The sequence below is a fragment of the Oncorhynchus mykiss genome, chromosome 8 (genome assembly GCF_057628025.1).
Source record: "Oncorhynchus mykiss isolate SJ-2025 chromosome 8, ASM5762802v1, whole genome shotgun sequence".
Taxonomy (NCBI): domain Eukaryota; kingdom Metazoa; phylum Chordata; class Actinopteri; order Salmoniformes; family Salmonidae; genus Oncorhynchus; species Oncorhynchus mykiss.
Window position 1 is genome coordinate 86,811,914 of NC_143029.1, and position 23,087 is coordinate 86,835,000.

At 45.0% G+C, this 23,087-nt stretch overlaps 1 protein-coding gene across 1 annotated transcript in view; it reads left to right on the top strand.

The window, feature by feature from the left end:
- LOC110492646 (receptor-type tyrosine-protein phosphatase F) overlaps positions 1-23,087 on the top strand; it is a 349,905-nt gene that overhangs the window by 153,825 nt on the left and 172,993 nt on the right. Inside the window, 1 exon segment of the mRNA XM_090182892.1 lies at positions 11,221-11,331. Within this exon segment, the coding sequence (XP_090039018.1) occupies positions 11,221-11,331 (111 nt within the window).

A 23,087-nucleotide genomic window follows, 5' to 3' on the forward strand; every position in this document is an offset into this window, starting at 1 on the left:
TACCTCGTACCCCCAGTACACTGACTCACAACTACCTCGTACCCCCAGTACGCCGACTCACAACTACCTCGTACCCCCAGTACGCCGACTCACAACTACCTCGTACCCCCAGTACACTGACTCACAACTACCTCGTACCCCCAGTACACTGACTCACAACTACCTCGTACCCCCAGTACGCCGACTCACAACTACCTCGTACCCCCAGTACGCCGACTCACAACTACCTCGTACCCCCAGTACGCCGACTCACAACTACCTCGTACCCCCAGTACGCCGACTCACAACTACCTCGTACCCCCAGTACGCCGACTCACAACTACCTCGTACCCCCACCCCAGTACGCTGACTCACTAGTGGAACTCCTTGTATATAGCCTCCTTATTGTTATTGTGTTGTGTTATTTTACTGTGTTTAGTATCTTCTTTGTGGATGAAGGGCTCGTAAAGCATTTCACGTTAAAGTATGCACTTGATTTGAGGTGAGAGGCCCTTTCTCTTCACAGAGTCCTGTCTTTCTGTCGGTCAGGCAGTCTGTGGCTCAGTCCCAAATTGCACCCTATTCCCTACATACTGCCCTACTTTTTGGTAAAAAAAAAAAAAAAAAGTGTAAAGGGCTGATTAGTGGTAACACACACACACACACACACACACACACACACACATTAACAAGCCTTGCTATCTCTAACCCTAGCCATGACACCTGCTAACCTGGGGCGGCAGGGTAGCCTAGTGGTTAGAGCGTTGGACTAGTAACCGGAAGGTTGCAAGCTCAAACCCCCGCGCTGACAAGATATGTCGTTCTGCCCCTTAACAGGGCAGGCTGTTCCTAGGCTGTCATTGGAAATAAGAATTTGTTCTTAACTGACTTGCCTAGTTAAATGTAGGTTAAAAAAATATCTGCTGTGTACCCACCTGTCATTTAGCTAGCTACTAGCATGGCCTAGCGTTAGCTCTCCAAACTGTTATTGGTACCACTACATCACCCACACAACGGTTACATCTCTTCCTCTCCGATCACTCTGCTGTAGATTTTCATTATTTTACTAACCTGAATTATTTCCTCTAACGTCTAGACCTGCGGTTTATCTATTTAACCATGTATTACTTTCATTCATTTGCCTTCTCTCCTCTCTTTCTGTCTTATTTACTAACTCTCGCTCTCTCCCTCTCTCTCCAATCTCGTTTGCGTTCCGAATTACCTTCAACTAGGTGGTACACCGATTAGAGGTAAGGATGATGGGAAATAAACGTGTTAAGAAAATGTCACTCCATCCCTCCGTCACCTCAACGTCAACCACCGTCAGCCTCTCTCCCTCGTTCCACCTCTCTTAACCTTCGACCTCTCCATCTGCCCTGTCCACTCTGCCCCTTTACCACCACTGCCAATGTGTCCACAGTCTTCACACTGTCCAGCCCATTCTCTGTTTCCTGTCAGTGTCCCATCTCTACTTCCAGATGCATTTTGGGAAACACTGGACAAGGCAGACAGAAGGTGATAGCTACCTTGTGCATAAGCTTCTACACACATTCTTGGCTTTTAGTTCAAATATCAACGCCATGGATTTATAACCACTAGAGACCAAACTCCTTCCCCAGTCTCTGTCTCTAGCTGTAGGAGAGGGGTGTTACTGTAAGTACAGGCCATTCTCTGTCCCTAGCTGTAGGAGAGGGGTGTTACTGTAAGTACAGGCCAGTCTCTGTCCCTAGCTGTAGGAGAGGGGTGTTATTTTAATTACAGGTCAGTCTCTGTCCCTAGCTGTAGGAGAGGGGTGTTACTGTAAGTACAGGCCATTCTCTGTCCCTAGCTGGAGGAGAGGGGTGTTACTGTAAGTACAGGTCAGTCTCTGTCCCTAGCTGTAGGAGAGGGGTGTTATTTTAATTACAGGTCAGTCTCTGTCCCTAGCTGTAGGAGAGCGGTGTTACTGTAAGTACAGGCCAGTCTCTGTCCCTAGCTGTAGGAGAGGGGTGTTACTGTAAGTACAGGCCAGTCTCTGTCCCTAGCTGTAGGAGAGGGGTGTTACTGTAAGTACAGGCCAGTCTCTGTCCCTAGCTGTAGGAGAGGGGTGTTACTGTAAGTACAGGCCAGTCTCTGTCCCTAGCTGTAGGAGAGGGGTGTTACTGTAAGTACAGGCCAGTCTCTGTCCCTAGCTGTAGGAGAGGGGTGTTATTTTAATTACAGGTCAGTCTCTGTCCCTAGCTGTAGGAGAGGGGTGTTATTTTAATTACAGGCCAGTCTCTGTCCCTAGCTGTAGGAGAGGGGTGTTACTGTAAGTACAGGCCAGTCTCTGTCCCTAGCTGTAGGAGAGGGGTGTTATTTTAATTACAGGTCAGTCTCTGTCCCTAGCTGTAGGAGAGGGGTGTTATTTTAATTACAGGTCAGTCTCTGTCCCTAGCTGTAGGAGAGCGGTGTTACTGTAAGTACAGGCCAGTCTCTGTCCCTAGCTGTAGGAGAGGGGTGTTATTTTAATTACAGGTCAGTCTCTGTCCCTAGCTGTAGGAGAGGGGTGTTATTTTAATTTACAGGCCAGTCTCTGTCCCTAGCTGTAGGAGAGGGGTGTTACTGTAAGTACAGGCCAGCCTCTGTCCCTAGGGGATATAGGCCTCTCTCTGGTATCAATGGACGACTTTGCCTGAATAAAATGTAAATGACTTGATTTGCATATTGATTTGCATAATGGTCCTCTCTTCCTGGAGTAGAAGTAGCGTTTCAGTTGATCTCTAGTGGTAATGGTGGCGTGTCTGATGGTAGATGTCTGAGGTTAGCTGAATAGCACAGAACAATGCATTAACAGCACTTTGAATCGGGGTTCTGAAAGGCTACCCTATGTCCTGCTAGTATCCCTTGCCAGACAGAGGCTGTTGAAAGATGTAAATATCCTGCTAGCAGAGAGGTTGGTGTCTGGAGGAGATGATGCCATGTGGGGTTGGTCTCTTAAGATGATGCCATGTGGGGTTGGTCTCTTAAGATGATGCCATGTGGGGTTGGTCTCAGGAGAAGAGGATGTCATGGGGGTTGGTCTCAGGAGAAGATGATGCCATGTGGGTTGGTATCAGGAGAAGATGATGCCATGTGGGTTGGTCTCAGGAGAAGAGGATGTCATGGGGGTTGGTCTCAGGAGAAGATGATGCCATGTGGGTTGGTCTCAGGAGAAGATGATGCCATGGGGGTTGGTCTCAGGAGAAGATGATGCCATGTGGGTTGGTATCAGGAGAAGATGATGCCATGTGGGGTTGGTCTCTGAAGATGATGCCATGGGGGTTGGTCTCTGGAGAAGATTATGCCATGTGGGGTTGGTCTCTTAAGATGATGCCATGGGGGTTGGTCTCTGGAGAAGAGGATGTCATGGGGGTTGGTCTCAGGAGAAGATGATGTCATGGGGGTTGGTCTCAGGAGAAGATGATGCCATGTGGGTTGGTATCAGGAGAAGATGATGCCATGTGGGGTTGGTCTCTGAAGATGATGATGCCATGGGGGTTGGTCTCTGAAGATGATGCCATGGGGGTTGGTCTCTGAAGATGATGCCATGGGGGTTGGTCTCTGGAGAAGATTATGCCATGTGGGGTTGGTCTCTGGAGAAGATTATGCCATGTGGGGTTGGTCTCTGAAGATGATGATGCCATGGGGGTTAGTCTCTGAAGATGATGCCATGGGGGTTGGTCTCTGAAGATGATGCCATGGGGGTTGGTCTCTGAAGCTGATGCCATGGGGGTTGGTCTCTGGAGGAGATGATGCCATGGGGGTTGGTCTCTGAAGATGATGCCATGGGGGTTGGTCTCTGAAGATGATGCCAAGGGGGTTGGTCTCTTAAGATGATGCCATGGGGGTTGGTCTCTGAAGATGATGCCATGGGGGTTGGTCTCTGAAGATGATGCCATGGGGGTTGGTCTCTTAAGATGATGCCAAGGGGGTTGGTCTCTTAAGATGATGCCATGGGGGTTGGTCTCTTAAGATGATGCCAAGGGGGTTGGTCTCTTAAGATGATGCCATGGGGGTTGGTCTCTGAAGATGATGCCATGGGGGTTGGTCTCTGAAGATGATGCCATGGGGGTTGGTCTCTTAAGATGATGCCAAGGGGGTTGGTCTCTTAAGATGATGCCATGGGGGTTGGTCTCTTAAGATGATTGATGCCAAGGGGGTTGGTCTCAGGAGAAGAGGATGTCATGGGGGTTGGTCTCTGGAGATGATGATGCCATGGGGGTTGGTCTCTGGAGGAGATGATGCCATGGGGGTTGGTCTCTGGAGAAGATGATGTCATGGGGGTTAGTCTCTGGAGAAGATGCCATGGGGGTTAGTCTCTGGAGATGATGATGCCATGGGGGTTGGTCTCTGGAGAAGATGCCATGGGGGTTGGTCTCTGAAGATGATGCCATGGGGGTTGGTCTCTGAAGATGGTGCCATGGGAGTTAGTCTCTGGAGATGATGATGCCATGGGGGTTGGTCTGAAGATGATACCATGGGGGTTGGTCTCTTAAGATGATGCCATGGGGGTTGGTCTCTTAAGATGATGCCATGGGGGTTAGTCTCTGAAGATGATGCCATGGGGGTTGGTCTCTGGAGAAGATGATGCCATGTGGGTTGGTCTCTGAGATGCAGATTGACAATAGATACATCAGTATGCAGGTACATGACTGAGCTGAATCAGGAGGAGATGCAGATTGACAATAGATACATCAGTATGCAGGTACATGACTGAGCTGAATCAGGAGGAGATGCAGATTGACAATAGATACATCAGTATGCAGGTACATGACTGAGCTGAATCAGGAGGAGATGCAGATTGACAATAGATACATCAGTATGCAGGTACATGACTGAGCTGAATCAGGAGGAGATGCAGATTGACAATAGATACATCAGTATGCAGGTACATGACTGAGCTGAATCAGGAGGAGATGAGGAAGGCGTGTGACAGATTTGAAGGATCACTGACGTTGTCATAACCTCTATTAGTTGGTGTCACCAACACGCACACACACACACACACACACACACACACACACACACACACACACACACACACACACACACTTGCTTGATACTGAACCTGTTTGGTACATTCGTCCCATATAATACATGTCTGCTATCCACAATGTGTCCTGACATTGTAAAGCTCATTGTTTGTCACCGTCTGCAACCTGTATGCTGTCTGGTGTTACATCAATTCTTACAGTATTATTCTATAGATTATTACCTTGGGTTTAAACAGGGTATTTATTATTACATGTCTTGCTAGTACTAAAGCTCTGAAACTACAGTATGTTGTTACGTGTCATCAGAGTATGGATATAAATATGTGGAGACATATTTATTATTCTAACATGACATTCAGGTAAGTCTGTCTGCTGCCACTGCTATTCTATTGCTGTGTTTGGTAATCAGCCCAAAAAAAATCAGCCTTCTCCTAAGGTGGTGAAATACTGTAATTCAGCAGAACTGAACAGAACTCTATCTGCCTTTGTTTTTCTCTTCCACTTCTACTTCCTGTTCCTCTGAGATGATGATGACAGTGACTAGCTGTTGTCGTGTCCTTTGGCTATGCCGGATTAAGTGATATGACATGCTATTCTATAAAATCCTTTCTCTGTAATTAATATTACCTGATTGAGCTAATCATGTAAATGTAATTAACTAGAAAGTCGGGGCACCACGAAAGAGTGTTTATAGAGCTGTTATCTTCCGAATAAACTCTTAAAGACCTAGTAATATTTTCCATCAATAGCAGTCAATATTAATCGTCACCTTAATTCAGTTTCATCTGAAAGTTGTAAATTCATGGTTATCTTCACAAACCTTGGCTAACAAGTTGAATCAGCAATACAAAATTGGGTTTAATTTTTTTTTTACTAAATACCTAACTAATCACACATAATTACATATACACAGAATGCAAATGATGTCATACAGAAAACGTCCCTGGTGGACGGAGCAGACATGACGGCTAGCTACACAAAGGGAGGGGGTTGGGTTTGATTGAAAGAGCGGGAAGACTGAGGAACAAAGGGAGAAGCTGTGCTATCGTAAATACAGTATCTTATGCATTCTAAATGACCCCCCATTTGGAAACGGAAAATGCAATAAATATTTACTCTTGAGCCGCGCTTCGGTAGGTTGGTCGTAGATGCTGGTCGTGTTGCCCAACAGAGATCTTCCTGTCCTCGGAAGAATAGTATAGGCAGTACAACACAGCTAGTTACTGTCATCATCACCATCTCAGCTGAATAAGTATAGTCAGTACAACACAGCTAGTTACTGTCATCATCACCATCTCAGCTGAATAAGTATAGTCAGTACAACACAGCTAGTTACTGTCATCATCACCATCTCAGCTGAATAAGTATAGTCAGTACAACACAGCTAGTTACTGTCATCATCACCATCTCAGCTGAATAAGTATAGTCAGTACAACACAGCTAGTTACTGTCATCATCACCATCTCAGCTGAATAAGTATAGTCAGTACAACACAGCTAGTTACGTCATCATCATATCATCATCATCTCAGCTGAATAAGTAAAGTCAGTACAACACAGCTAGTTACTGTCATCATCATCATCATCATCTCAGCTGAATAAGTATAGTCAGTACAACACAGCTAGTTACTGTCATCACCATCTCAGCTGAATAAGTATAGTCAGTACAACACAGCTAGTTACTGTCATCATCATCTCAGCTGAATAAGTATAGTCAGTACAACACAGCTAGTTACTGTCATCATCATCTCAGCTGAATAAGTATAGTCAGTACAACACAGCTAGTTACTGTCATCATCATCTCAGCTGAATAAGTAAAGTCAGTACAACACAGCTAGTTACTGTCATCACCATCTCAGCTGAATAAGTAAAATCAGTACAACACAGCTAGTTACTGGGCTGCTACCTGGGCTGCTACCTGGGCTGCTACCGGTGTATCTACATGCTACAGTAGTTAGAGCCATGTGGCAGAAGCACTTTAACTTTCTGAGATGGAGACTACGTCCCAAAGTTGACCCTATTCCCTACAATGTGGATTACTTTTGAATAGGGGACTACTGTACGGTACACAATGCGCTATAAATGGAATAGGGTGCCATTTTAGGACTTACTGGATAGCCAGGAAGTCAGTATATATTTCTTCCGTTTTCTCCCCAATTTTGTGGTATCCACTGTAACTACTCAGATTGAACCTGGGTTTGATTGGAGCTCAGATGGAACCTGGGTTTGATTGGAGCTCAGATGGAACCTGGGTTTGATTGGAGCTCAGATTGAACCTGGGTTTGATTGGAGCTCAGATGGAACCTGGGTTTGATTGGAGCTCAGATTTAACCTGGGTTTGATTGGAGCTCAGATTGAACCTGGGTTTGATTGGAGCTCAGATGGAACCTAGGTTTGATTGGAGCTCAGATGGGACCTGGGTTTGATTGGAGCTCAGATGGAACCTGGGTTTGATTGGAGCTCAGATGGAACCTGGGTTTGATTGGAGCTGAGATGGGACCTGGGTTTGATTGGAGCTCAGATGGAACCTGGGTTTGATTGGAGCTCAGATGGAACCTGGGTTTGATTGGAGCTCAGATGGGACCTGGGTTTGATTGGAGCTCAGATTGAACCTGGGTTTGATTGGAGCTCAGATGGGACCTGGGTTTGATTGGAGCTCAGATGGGACCTGGGTTTGATTGGAGCTCAGATGGGACCTGGGTTTGATTGGAGCTCAGTAGTTATTCATCAACGGGAATCAACCGTTGGATGGTCCCATCTCACCTGGTGAGGAGGGCATCGCTCTCCCTCCACTGGTTGTTTTTAGCAGCACATTATTATCTCTTGTCTGAAAGGTTAGACTCAGATATATGGCTTCTCTCAGAATAAACATATTTTAAAAAAAGAGAGAGATGGGAAATGTAGACTTTACTGGACTCAGAGAGCGTGTGGAAGAAAGCATTAAAGTGGCACCATAGTCCACTCTGTATAAACTAGTCTTAACTACATCCCGATGGTCTTGTAGTCGTTGTAGAGTAGCTTAGCCTAGCGTAGCGTTGCTAGCCTGGCGACTGTCGCCTTAGCGACCGTTATCTGGATATAAAGCCGAGTCCTTTATGAACTTTCTGTGTTTTTTTTCTTTTCATGTCACTAGTTTTCTTAGGCAGAAAAGGCATAACTAGACGTGAATATGACGTCTTGAGGTGATTCATTGACCTCTGAGACATGGACTCGACAAGAGTGTCTCGCCAGCTGTTTTTCCTGACAGGGCCAGACAGAGAGAGTTAAATATGTTGATTTGTGGGACACAGCTCACAACGCTCTTAAACCAGCAAAATCAGCTAAATGCTGATGTGTCGTCGTAGGCAAATTGTTATATAACAACTAGCGCCCTATTCGTAACACTTTATCATGCATACCGGAGAGAGAGAGAGAGAGAGAGACAGAGAGAGAGAGAGAGAGAGAGAGAGAGAAAGAGGAGAGAGAGAGAGAGAGAGAGAGAGAGAGAGACAGAGAGAGAGAGAGAGAAAGAGGAGAGAGAGAGAGACAGAGAGAGAGAGAGAGAGAGAGAGAGAGAGAGAGAAAGAGGAGAGAGAGAGAGAGAGAGAGAGAGAGAGAGAGAGAGAGAGAGAGAGAGAGAGAGAGAGAGAGGTGTTTGACTGTGATGCTCTCTGTCGAGGCTCTGTAGAGATAATTATAATGTTACTTCTTATGAAGTGATGAAAAACCTCAGGAAGTCTACAGAAGAGAAAATACACTTAGTCGTACTAGATGGTTCATACGTCTGTTTTGGTCATGTGATGAAAAACGAGATGGTCAGGGGTCGTTGATCTAAGGTTGTCAAACAGTTTAAGAAGGAAGGTAATCTGAATCTTTTCTTTCTTCTGGTCAACCCCTATCAGAAACCCTGTTAGATTTACTAGATGGTTTAGTCCTGAATAAACCCTGTTAGATTTACTAGATGGTTTAGTCCTGAATAAACCCTGTTAGATTTACTAGATGGTTTAGTCCTGAATAAACCCTGTTAGATTTACTAGATGGTTTAGTCCTGAATAAACCCTGTTAGATTTACTAGATGGTTTAGTCCTGAATAAATCCTGTTAGATTTACTAGATGGTTTAGTCCTGATTAAACCCTGTTAGATTTACTAGATGGTTTAGTCCTGATTAAACCCTGTTAGATTTATTAGATGGTTTAGTCCTGATTAAACCCTGTTAGATGTACTAGATGGTTTAGTCCTGATTAAACCCTGTTAGATTTAGTAGATGGTTTAGTCCTGAATAAACCCTGTTAGATTTACTAGATGGCTTAGTCCTGATTAAACCCTGTTAGATTTACTAGATGGTTTAGTCCTGAATAAACCCTGTTAGATTTACTAGATGGTGTAGTCCTGAATAAACCCTGTTAGATTTACTAGATGGTTTAGTCCTGATTAAACCCTGTTAGATTTACTAGATGGTTTAGTCCTGAACAAACCCGGTTAGATTTACTAGATGGTTTAGTCCTGAATAAACCCGGTTAGATTTACTAGATGGTTTAGTCCTGAATAAACCCTGTTAGATTTACTAGATGGTGTAGTCCTGAATAAACCCTGTTAGATTTACTAGTTGGTTTAGTCCTGATTAAACCCTGTTAGATTTACTAGATGGTTTAGTCCTGAATAAACCCTGTTAGATTTACTAGATGGTTTAGTCCTGAATAAGCCCTGTTAGATTTACTAGATGGTTTAGTCCTGATTAAACCCTGTTAGATTTACTAGATGGTTTAGTCCTGAATAAACCCTGTTAGATTTACTAGATGGTGTAGTCCTGAATAAACCCTGTTAGATTTACTAGATGGTTTAGTCCTGAATAAACCCTGTTAGATTTACTAGATGGTTTAGTCCTGATTAAACCCTGTTAGATTTACTAGATGGTTTAGTCCTGAATAAACCCTGTTAGATTTACTAGATGGTTTAGTCCTGATTAAACCCTGTTAGATTTACTAGATGGTTTAGTCCTGAATAAACCCTGTTAGATTTACTAGATGGTTTAGTCCTGAATAAACCCTGTTAGATTTACTAGATGGTTTAGTCCTGAATAAACCCTGTTAGATTTACTGGATGGTTAGTCCTGAATAAACCCTGTTAGATTTACTAGATGGTGTAGTCCTGAATAAACCCTGTTAGATTTACTAGATGTTTTAGTCCTGAATAAACCCTGTTAGATTTACTAGATGGTTTAGTCCTGAATAAACCCTGTCAGATTTACTAGATGGTTTAGTCCTGATTAAACCCTGTTAGATTTACTAGATGGTTTAGTCCTGAATAAATCCTGTTAGATTTACTAGATGGTTTAGTCCTGATTAAACCCTGTTAGATTTACTAGATGGTTTAGTCCTGATTAAACCCTGTTAGATTTATTAGATGGTTTAGTCCTGATTAAACCCTGTTAGATTTACTAGATGGTTTAGTCCTGATTAAACCCTGTTAGATTTAGTAGATGGTTTAGTCCTGAATAAACCCTGTTAGATTTACTAGATGGCTTAGTCCTGATTAAACCCTGTTAGATTTACTAGATGGTTTAGTCCTGATTAAACCCTGTTAGATTTACTAGATGGTTTAGTCCTGAATAAACCCTGTTAGATTTACTAGATGGTTTAGTCCTGATTAAACCCTGTTAGATTTACTAGATGGTTTAGTCCTGAATAAACCCTGTTAGATTTACTAGATGGTTTAGTCCTGATTAAACCCTGTTAGATTTATTAGATGGTTTAGTCCTGATTAAACCCTGTTAGATTTACTAGATGGTTTAGTCCTGATTAAACCCTGTTAGATTTAGTAGATGGTTTAGTCCTGAATAAACCCTGTTAGATTTACTAGATGGCTTAGTCCTGATTAAACCCTGTTAGATTTACTAGATGGTTTAGTCCTGATTAAACCCTGTTAGATTTACTAGATGGTTTAGTCCTGAATAAACCCTGTTAGATTTACTAGATGGTTTAGTCCTGATTAAACCCTGTTAGATTTACTAGATGGTTTAGTCCTGATTAAACCCTGTTAGATTTACTAGATGGTGTGTAATCCTGAAATGGTCTATAATGAGAGAAAAAAACAGCACATTCTAAGGTTATCAAACAATTTTATAAAATGAAGGCAAAATGATTGTTCAATGCCCACACTAGCATAATACTTAGAAAACACTCCCAACTCATTACGTTACTCTTGAGTATTATAGAGACCCTTCTCTCGCCATGTCCCATATGGTAACTGTGTGTTTAACCCCCTGCAGGAGCCCTACAGATTGAGAACAGTGAGGAGTCGGACCAGGGGAAGTACGAGTGTGTTGCCATGAACAACGCTGGAACGCGCTACGCAGCCCCAGCCAATCTCTACGTGCGAGGTAAGGTCCAGCCGTTCACATTGCCCTCCGTTCATCGCTACGTCTCTTCATTGGTCATTTATGTCCTCACCTTAACAGCAATGTCATGTTTTTTTTTCTTGTTTTTTTTTCTGAATAACTCACCGTGACCTCATCCCCACAGGAAGTCTCTCTCTCTGTCTGAACAGCTGCAGCCATACCGTTTTCCACCTCAAGTCTATAAAAACATGCCAGGGATTTTATTTTCACACTGTCTGTTGAAGGTTTTTAGTTCTATCCTCTCATTTTACATTGACATGTTAGTCATTTAGCAGATACTCTTATCCAGAGAGACTTACAGTGAGTGCATTCATCTTGAGATAGCTAGATGGGACAACCACATGTTATAGTAAGTAAATTTTTCCTCAATAAAGTAGCTATCAGCAATGTCAGAGCTGGTAGGGGGGAAAAAGTCAAGTGCGGGAATTAGTTCTCTCCCTTCCCCTCCTTTCTCCTCTCCCTTCCTTTCTCCTCTCCCCTCGTTTGTCCTCTCCCCTCCTTTGTCCTCTCCTTTCTCCTCTCCCCTCCTTTGTCCTCTCCTTTGTCCTCTCCCCTCCTTTGTCCTCTCCTTTCTCCTCTCCTCTCCTTTCTCCTCTCCTCTCCCCTCCTTTCTCCTCTCCTCTCCTTTCTCATCTCCCCTCCTTTCTCCTCTCCCCTCCTTTGTCCTCTCCCCTCCTTTCTCCTCTCCTTTCTGCTCTCCTCTCCTTTCTCCTCTCCCCCTTTCTCCTCACCCCTCCTTTCTCCTCTTCCCTCCTTTCTCCTCTCCCCTCCTTTCTCCTCTCCCCTGCTTTCTCCTCTCCCCTGCTTTCTCCTCTCCCCTTCTTTCTCCTCTCCCCTCCTTTCTCCTCTCCCCTCCTTTCTCCTCTCCCCTCCTTTCTCCTCTTCCCTCCTTGCTCCTCTTCCCTCCCCTCCTTTCCTCTCTTCTTTCTTCTCTGTATCATAGTTGAGCTGGTACAGAGCCTTGTGGTTCAGAGTGAGGCCATTTTCTGTTATTGTTGTTGTGAGTGTGTGAAGAGACTGACAATAACATGCGTGTGCTGAGGATATAGGTCAGGGTTAAGTCCAGGTCACCAGCCGATGAGACTTTCTCAGGTACATGGAAGAAATGTGCTGCCATCTGTATTACTTGGAGAGAGAGAGAGAGAAGGAGAGAGCGAGAGGGAAGGAGAGAGCGAGAGGGAAGGAGAGAGCGAGAGGGAAGGAGAGAGAGAGAGGGAAGGAGAGAGAGAGAGGGAAGGAGAGAGAGAGAGGGAAGGAGAGAGCGAGAGGGAAGGAGAGAGCGAGAGGGAAGGAGAGAGAGAGAGGGAAGGAGAGAGAGAGGGAAGGAGAGAGAGAGAGAAGGAGAGAGCGAGAGGGAAGGAGAGAGCGAGAGGGAAGGAGAGAGAGAGAGGGAAGGAGAGAGAGAGAGGGAAGGAGAGAGCGAGAGGGAAGGAGAGAGCGAGAGGGAAGGAGAGAGCGAGAGGGAAGGAGAGAGAGAGAGGGAAGGAGAGAGAGAGAGGGAAGGAGAGAGAGAGAGGGAAGGAGAGAGAGAGAGGGAAGGAGAGAGAGAGAGAGAAGGAGAGAGCGAGAGAGAAGGAGAGAGCGAGAGGGAAGGAGAGAGCGAGAGGGAAGGAGAGCGAGAGGGAAGGAGAGAGAGAGAGGGAAGGAGAGAGAGAGAGGGAAGGAGAGAGCGAGAGGGAAGGAGAGAGCGAGAGGGAAGGAGAGAGCGAGAGGGAAGGAGAGAGCGAGAGGGAAGGAGAGAGCGAGAGGGAAGGAGAGAGCGAGAGGGAAGGAGAGAGCGAGAGGGAAGGAGAGAGAGAGAGGGAAGGAGAGAGAGAGAGGGAAGGAGAGAGCGAGAGGGAAGGAGAGAGAGAGGGAAGGAGAGAGAGAGCTTTGTATCACTGACTCTCTATTACTTCAACATGTTCAACTCATGTAATTTACACATATTACATGTACACCAGACTAGATCGACATAATACATTTAAACCAGACTAGATCGACATAATACATTTAAACCAGACTAGATCGACATAATACATTTAAACCAGACTAGATCGACATAATACATTTAAACCAGACTAGATCGACATAATACATTTAAACCAGACTAGATCGACATAATACATTTAAACCAGACTAGATCGACATAATACATTTAAACCAGACTAGATCGACATAATACATTTAAACCAGACTAGATCGACATAATACATTTAAACCAGACTAGATCGACATAATACATTTAAACCAGACTAGATCGACATAATACATTTAAACCAGACTAGATCGACATAATACATTTAAACCAGACTAGATCGACATTATACATTTAAACCAGACTAGATCGACATAATACATTTAAACCAGACTAGATCGACATAATACATTTAAACCAGACTAGATCGACATAATACATTTAAACCAGACTAGATATAAAAAAATATATATATTTCACCTTTATTTAACCAAGGAGGCCAGTTGAGAACAAGTTCTCATTTACAACTGCGACCTGGCCAAGATAAAGTAAAGCAGTGCGACACAAACAACAACACAGAGTTACACATGGAATAAACAAGCGTACAGTCAATAACACAGTAGAAAATAAAGCAAGTATATATACAGTGAGTGCAAATGGCGTGAGGAGGTAGGCAATAAATAGGCCATAGTAGCAAAGTAATTACAATTTAGCAGATTAACACTGGAGTGATGGATGAACAGATGATGATGTGCAAGTAGAAATACTGGTGTGCAAAAGAGCAGAAAAGTAAATAAAAACAATATGGGGATGAGGTAGGTGAAAATGGGTGGGCTATTTACAGATGGACTATGTACAGCTGCAGCGATCGGTTAGCTGCTCAGATAGCTGATGTTTAAAGTTAGTGAGGGAAATGTAACATGCTGACCAGACCGGACACATCGTGTGCGCGAGCGATTTGTTCCAGTCACTGGCAGCAGAGAACTGGAAGGAAAGGCGGCCAAAGGAGGTGTTGGCTTTGGGGATGACCAGTGAGCTATACCTGTTGGATTGGTCCTGTGAACGGGACCGTTGTCATCATCTGACACTAATTAGCATAACGCAACGGACATAAATCTTCCTAGAAAATATTCCTATTCGTGAAAATCACAAGTGAAATATATTGGAACACAGCTTAGCCTTTTGTTGATCACCCCGTCATCTCAGATTTTCAAAATATGCTTTACAGCCAACGCTAGACATTTGTGTAAGTTTATCGATAGCCTAGCATAGCATTATGCCTTGCTAGCAGCAGGCAACCTTGTCACGGAAATCAGAAAAGCAATCAAATTAAATCGTTTACCATTGATGAACTTCAGATGTGTTTACTCACGTGACTCCCAGGTAGACAGCCAAAGTTCATTTTTTCCCAAAATATTATTTTTGTAGGCGAAATAGCTCCGTTTGTTCTTCACGTTTGGCTGAGAAATCGCCCGAAATTGCGATCACCACAACGGCGAAAAATATTCCAAATTAGCTCCATAATATCGACAGAAACATGGCAAACGTTGTTTAGAATCCATCCTCAAGGTTTTTTTTCTCATATCTATTCAATAATATATCCGTTTTCACTGATATTTAAATTCGTTTTTCACTAGGACCGATTGGAATAATGGCTACCTCTGTATTTTACGCGAGAATCTCTCTCGGAGCCACCATGTGACCACTTACGCAATGTGGCCATCTATGGCTTTTCTTCAACAGAAATGCGTAAAACTACGTCACAATGCTGTAGACACCTTGGGGAATACGTAGAAAGCGTAAGCTCGTTGATGGTACATTCACAGCTGAATAGGGACTCATTGGAACGCAGCGCTTTCAAAACCTGGGGCTCTTCCGAATTGGATTTTTCTCAGGCTTTCGCCTGCAACATCAGTTCTGTTATACTCTCAGACAATATCTTTACAGTTTTGGAAACGTTAGAGTGTTTTCTATCCAAAGCTGTCAATTATATGCATATTCTAGCATATTTTCCTGACAAAATATCCCGTTTAAAACAGGATTTTTTTTTCTCCCAAAAATTAAAATACTGCCCCCTAACACCAAGAAGTTAACACACGGTGTCGTCTGTGTAGAGGTGGATCAGAGAATAACCAGCAGCAAGAGCGACATCGTTGATATATACAGAGAGAAGAGTCGGCCCGAGAATTGAACCCTGTGGTACCCCCATAAAGACTGCCAGAGGTTCAGACAACAGGCCCTCTGATTTGACACACTGAGCTCTATCAGAGAAGTAGTTGGTGAACCAGGCGAGGCAGTCATTTGAGAAACCAAGGCTATTGAGTCTGCTGATAAGAATGCGGTGATTGACAGAGTCGAAAGCCTTGGCCATGTCGATGAAGACGGCTGCACGCACAGTGCTGTCTTTTATCGATGTTGGTTATGATATCGTTTAGGACCTTGAGCGTGGCTGAACCTACAAAAAACACCAGTCTCAACGTCAACAGTGCAGAGGCGACTCTGGGATGCTGGCCTTCTAGGCAGAGTTGCAAAGGAAAAGCCATATCTCAGACTGGCCAATAAAATTAAAATATTAAAATGGGCAAAAGAACACAGACACTGGACAGAGGAACTCTGCCTAGAAAGCCAGCATCCCGGAGTCGCCTCTTCACTGTTGACGTTGAGACTGGACAGAGGAACTCTGCCTAGAAGGCCAGCATCCCGGAGTCGTCTCTTCACTGTTGACGTTGAGACTGGTGTTTTGCGGGTACTATTTAATGAAGCTGCCAGTTGAGGACTTGTGAGGCGTCTGTTTCTCAAACTAGACACTCTTAATGTACTTGTCCTCTTGCTCAGTTGTGCACCCGGGGCCTCCCACTCATCTTTATATTCTGGTTAGAGCCAGTTTGCTCTGTTCTGTGAAGGGAGTAGTACACAGCGTTGTTCACGATCTTCAGTTTTTTGGCAATTTCTCACATGGAATAGCCTTCATTTTTCAGAACGAGAATAGACTGATGAGTTTCAGAAGAAAGTACTTTGTTTCTGGCCATTTTGAGCCTGTAATCGAATCCACAATGCTGATGCTCCAGATACTCAACTAGTCTAAAGGAGGCCAGTTTCATCACTTCTTTAATCAGAACCACAGTTTCCAGCTGCGCTAACATAGTTGCAAAAGTGTTTTCTAATTATCAACTAGAATGATAAACTTGGATTAGCTAACACAACGTGTTATTGGAACACAGGAGTGATGGTTGCTGACAATGGGCCCCTGTTCACCTGTGTATATATTCCATAAAAAATCTGCCGTTTCCAGCTACAATAGTAATTTACAACATTAACAATGTCTACACTGTATTCCTGATCAATTTTATGTTATTTTAATGGACAAAAAATGTGTTTTTCTTTCAAAAACAAGGATATTCCATGATGACCTCAAACTTTTGAATGCTAGTGTCTGTGTGGATGTGTCTGTGTGGATGTGTATGTGTGTGGGTGGGTGTGTCTGTGTGGATGTGTGTGTGTGTGGGTGGGTGTGTCTGTGTGGATGTGTATGTGTGTGGGTGGGTGTGTCTGTGTGGATGTGTATGTGTGTGGGTGGGTGTGTCTGTGTGGATGTGTATGTGTGTGGGTGGGTGTGTCTGTGTGGATGTGTATGTGTGTGGGTGGGTGTGTCTGTGTGGATGTGTATGTGTGTGGGTGGGTGTGTCTGTGTGGATGTGTATGTGTGTGGGTGGGTGTGTCTGTGTGGATGTGTATGTGTGTGGGTGGGTGTGTCTGTGTGGATGTGTATGTGTGTGGGTGGGTGTGTCTGTGTGGATGTGTATGTGTGTGGGTGGGTGTGTCTGTGTGGATGTGTATGTGTGTGGGTGGGTGTGTCTGTGTGGATGTGTATGTGTGTGGGTGGGTGTGTCTGTGTGGATGTGTATGTGTGTGGGTGGGTGTGTCTGTGTGGATGTGTATGTGTGTGGGTGGGTGTGTCTGTGTGGATGTGTCTGTGTGTGGGTGGGTGTGTCTGTGTGGATGTGTCTGTGTGTGGGTGGGTGTGTCTGTGTGTGGGTGGGTGTGTCTGTGTCTGTGTGGATGTGTCTGTGTGTGGGTGGGTGTGTCTGTGTGGATGTGTATGTGTGTGGGTGGGTGTGTCTGTGTGGATGTGTATGTGTGTGGGTGGGTGTGTCTGTGTGGATGTGTATGTGTGTGGGTGGGTGTGTCTGTGTGGATGTGTATGTGTGTGGGTGGGTGTGTCTGTGTGGATGTGTGTGGGTGGGTGTGTCTGTGTGGATGTGTATGTGTGTGGGTGGGTGTGTCTGTGTGGATGTGTATGTGTGTGGGTGGGTGTGTCTGTGTGGATGTGTATGTGTGTGGGTGGGTGTGTCTGTGTGGATGTGTATGTGTGTGGGTGGGTGTGTCTGTGTGGATGTGTGTGGGTGGGTGTGTCTGTGTGGATGTGTATGTGTGTGGGTGGGTGTGTCTGTGTGGATGTGTATGTGTGTGGGTGGGTGTGTCTGTGTGGATGTGTATGTGTGTGGGTGGGTGTGTCTGTGTGGATGTGTATGTGTGTGGGTGGGTGTGTCTGTGTGGATGTGTATGTGTGTGGGTGGGTGTGTCTGTGTGGATGTGTGTGTGGGTGGGTGTGTCTGTGTGGATGTGTCTGTGTGTGGGTGGGTGTGTCTGTGTGTGGGTGGGTGTGTCTGTGTCTGTGTGGATGTGTCTGTGTGTGGGTGGGTGTGTCTGTGTGGATGTGTATGTGTGTGGGTGGGTGTGTCTGTGTGGATGTGTATGTGTGTGGGTGGGTGTGTTTGTGTGGATGTGTATGTGTGTGGGTGGGTGTGTCTGTGTGGATGTGTATGTGTGTGGGTGGGTGTGTCTGTGTGGATGTGTGTGTGTGTGGGTGGGTGTGTCTGTGTGGATGTGTCTGTGTGTGGGTGGGTGTGTCTGTGTGTGGGTGGGTGTGTCTGTGTCTGTGTGGATGTGTCTGTGTGTGGGTGGGTGTGTCTGTGTGGATGTGTATGTGTGTGGGTGGGTGTGTCTGTGTGGATGTGTATGTGTGTGGGTGGGTGTGTCTGTGTGGATGTGTATGTGTGTGGGTGGGTGTGTCTGTGTGGATGTGTATGTGTGTGGGTGGGTGTGTCTGTGTGGATGTGTATGTGTGTGGGTGGGTGTGTCTGTGTGGATGTGTATGTGTGTGGGTGGGTGTGTCTGTGTGGATGTGTATGTGTGTGGGTGGGTGTGTCTGTGTGGATGTGTATGTGTGTGGGTGGGTGTGTCTGTGTGGATGTGTATGTGTGTGGGTGGGTGTGTCTGTGTGGATGTGTATGTGTGTGGGTGGGTGTGTCTGTGTGGATGTGTATGTGTGTGGGTGGGTGTGTCTGTGTGGATGTGTATGTGTGTGGGTGGGTGTGTCTGTGTGGATGTGTATGTGTGTGGGTGGGTGTGTCTGTGTGGATGTGTATGTGTGTGGGTGGGTGTGTCTGTGTGGATGTGTATGTGTGTGGGTGGGTGTGTCTGTGTGGATGTGTATGTGTGTGGGTGGGTGTGTCTGTGTGGATGTGTCTGTGTGTGGGTGGGTGTGTCTGTGTGGATGTGTCTGTGTGTGGGTGGGTGTGTCTGTGTGTGGGTGGGTGTGTCTGTGTCTGTGTGGATGTGTCTGTGTGTGGGTGGGTGTGTCTGTGTGGATGTGTATGTGTGTGGGTGGGTGTGTCTGTGTGGATGTGTATGTGTGTGGGTGGGTGTGTCTGTGTGGATGTGTATGTGTGTGGGTGGGTGTGTCTGTGTGGATGTGTATGTGTGTGGGTGGGTGTGTCTGTGTGGATGTGTCTGTGTGTGGGTGGGTGTGTCTGTGTGGATGTGTCTGTGTGTGGGTGGGTGTGTCTGTGTGTGGGTGGGTGTGTCTGTGTCTGTGTGGATGTGTCTGTGTGTGGGTGGGTGTGTCTGTGTGGATGTGTCTGTGTGTGGGTGGGTGTGTCTGTGTGGATGTGTCTGTGTGTGGGTGGGTGTGTCTGTGTGTGGGTGGGTGTGTCTGTGTCTGTGTGGATGTGTCTGTGTGGGTGTCTGTGTGTGGGTGGGTGTGTCTGTGTGGATGTGTCTGTGTGTGGGTGGGTGTGTCTGTGTGTGGGTGGGTGTGTCTGTGTCTGTGTGGATGTGTCTGTGTGGGTGTCTGTGTGTGGGTGGGTGTGTCTGTGTGGATGTGTCTGTGTGTGGGTGGGTGTGTCTGTGTGTGGGTGGGTGTGTCTGTGTGTGGGTGGGTGTGTCTGTGTGGATGTGTCTGTGTGTGGGTGGGTGTGTCTGTGTATGTGTGTGGGTGGGTGTGTCTGTGTGGATGTGTATGTGTGTGGGTGGGTGTGTCTGTGTGGATGTGTCTGTGTGTGGGTGGGTGTGTCTGTGTGTGGGTGTCTGTGTGTGGGTGGGTGTGTCTGTGTGTGGGTGGGTGTGTCTGTGTGGATGTGTCTGTGTGTGGGTGGGTGTGTCTGTGTGGATGTGTCTGTGTGTGGGTGGGTGTGTCTGTGTGGATGTGTCTGTGTGTGGGTGGGTGTGTCTGTGTGGATGTGTCTGTGTGTGGGTGGGTGTGTCTGTGTGTGGGTGGGTGTGTCTGTGTGGATGTGTCTGTGTGTGGGTGGGTGTGTCTGTGTGGATGTGTCTGTGTGTGGGTGGGTGTGTCTGTGTGGATGTGTCTGTGTCTGTGTGGGTGTGTCTGTGTGGATGTGTCTGTGTGTGGGTGGGTGTGTCTGTGTGTGGGTGTCTGTGTGTGTCATGTTTGGCCGATTCGAGCAGAGGTGTTTGTTTTTCCATCAAGGTAATTACAGTGCCTTCAGAAAGTATTCAAAATGGATTAAATAGATTTGTTTTCTCTCCCGTCTACACACAGTCCCGTATAATGACAAAGTCAAAACATGTTTTTAGAAATGTTTACAAATGTATTGAAATTGAAATACAGAAATATCTAATTTACATAAGTATTCACACCCCTAAGTCAATACTTTATAGAATCACCTTTGGCAGTGATTACAGCTGAGTCGTTCTGGGTGAGTCTCTAAGAGCTTTCCACACCTGGATTCTGTAATATTTGGCCATTTATTCTTTACAAAATTCTTCAAGCTCTGTCAAATAGGTTGTTGATCGTTGCTAGACAACCATTTTCAGGTCATATTTCAGTCAAAACTGTAACTCGGCCACTCAGGAACATTCACTGTCTTCTTGGTAAGCAACTCCAGTGTAGATTTGGCCTTGTGTTTTAGGATATTATCCTGCTGAAAGGTGAATTCATCTCCCAGTGTCTGGTGGAAAGCAAACTGAACCAGGATTTTTCCTGTGCTTAACTCCATTCTGTTTATTTTTTATCCAGAAAAATTCCCCAGTCCTTAACGATTACAAGCATAACATGATACCCCTAACAGGATGCAGCTACCATTATGCTTGACAATATGGAGAGTGGTCCTCAAAGATGTGTTGTATTGGATTTGCCACATTTTTTTGCGGTATTACTTTAGTGCCTGGTTGCAAACAGGATGTATGTTTTAGAATATTTTATATTCTGTTCAAGCTTCCTTTTTTTCACTCTGTCAATTAGGTTTGTATTGTGGAGTAACTACAATGTTGTTGATCCATCCTCAGATTTCTCCTTTCACAGCCATTCAACTTTAAAGTCACCATTGACCTCATGGTGAAATCCCTGAGCGGTTTCCTTCCACTCCGGACTCCTGTATCTCTGTAGTGACTGAGTGTATTGATACACCATCCAATATGTAATGAATAACTTTACCATGCTCAGAGGGATATTCAATGTCTGTTATTTAATTATTTCATTTTTTACCCATCTGCCAATAGGTGCCATTTGCGAAGCATTGGAAACCCTCCCTGGTCTCTGTGGTTGAATCTGTGTTTGAAATTCACTTCTCGAATGAGGGACCTTACAGATAATTGTATGTGTGGGATACAGAGATGAGGGACCTTACAGTATGTGTTGGGGTACAGAGATGAGGGACCTTACAGTATGTGTGGGGTACAGAGATGAGGGACCTTACAGATAATTGTATGTGTGGGGTACAGAGATGAGGGACCTTACAGATAATTGTATGTGTGGGGTACAGAGATGAGGGACCTTACAGATAATTGTATGTGTGGGGTACAGAGATGAGGGACCTTACAGTATGTGTGGGGTACAGAGATGAGGGACCTTACAGATAATTGTATGTGTGGGGTACAGAGATGAGGGACCTTACAGTATGTGTGGGGTACAGAGATGAGGGACCTTACAGATAATTGTATGTGTGGGGTACAGAGATGAGGGACCTTACAGTATGTGTGGGGTACAGAGATGAGGGACCTTACAGATAATTGTATGTGTGGAGTACAGAGATGAGGGACCTTACAGATAATTGTATGTGTGGGGTACAGAGATGAGGGACCTTACAGTATGTGTGGGGTACAGAGATGAGGGACCTTACAGTATGTGTTGGAGTACAGAGATGAGGGACCTTACAGTATGTGTGGGGTACAGAGATGAGGGACCTTACAGATAATTGTATGTGTGGGGTACAGAGATGAGGGACCTTACAGATAATTGTATGTGTGGGGTACAGAGATGAGGGACCTTACAGTATGTGTGGAGTACAGAGATGAGGGACCTTACAGATAATTGTATGTGTGGGGTACAGAGATGAGGGACCTTACAGTATGTGTGGGGTACAGAGATGAGGGACCTTACAGTATGTGTTGGAGTACAGAGATGAGGGACCTTACAGTATGTGTTGGAGTACAGAGATGAGGGACCTTACAGATAATTGTATGTGTGGAGTACAGAGATGAGGGACCTTACAGTATGTGTTGGGGTACAGAGATGAGGGACCTTACAGTATGTGTTGGAGTACAGAGATGAGGGACCTTACAGTATGTGTTGGGGTACAGAGATGAGGGACCTTACAGATAATTGTATGTGTGGAGTACAGAGATGAGGGACCTTACAGTATGTGTTGGGGTACAGAGATGAGGGACCTTACAGTATGTGTGGGGTACAGAGATGAGGGACCTTACAGTATGTGTGGGGTACAGAGATGATTAGTAATTCAACAATCATGTTAAACACAATTATTTCACACAGTGAGTCCATGAAACTTATTATGTGACTTGTTAAGCACATTTTGACTCTGGAACATATTTAGGCTCGACATAACAAAGGTGCTGAATACTATTTTTATATATTTTTTCAGCTTTTCATTCTTAATTCATTTGATAAAATCTCTAAAAACATAATTCCACTTTGACATGATGGTGTATTGTGATGTCACGATAGGGTATTGTGATGTCACAATGGGGTATTATGTGTAGGCCAGTGACAAATATTCTCTATTTAATCCATTTTAAATTCAGGCTGTAACACAACAAAATGTAGGAAAAAAGTCAAGCGGTATGAATACATTCTGAAGGTACTGTAGATACACCCTGGCATGGATCCAGCATGTCCTTCAGGCTGCGTAGGAGGACGTAGACTTGTGTTCACACACACACACTCTCTCCTCCTCTACTTCCCTTCGTACCAACAGACAAACGGAGAGAGAGATAGATAGGATCAATCCAAGCGTAACCTTTTAAAAGTGCACTAGTCTGGAATGCAGAACAAAGACATCCACAGTGTATTCACCCTTTCTGTGTTACTGTGAGGATGAGGAGAATAAACAAGATTGTTACTGTTGGGTTATAATGAGGATGAGGAGGATAAACAGAAGAGTGTTACTGTTGGGTTATAATGAGGAGAATAAACCAGATTGTTACTGCTTGGTTATAATGAGGATGAGGAGAATAAACAGAA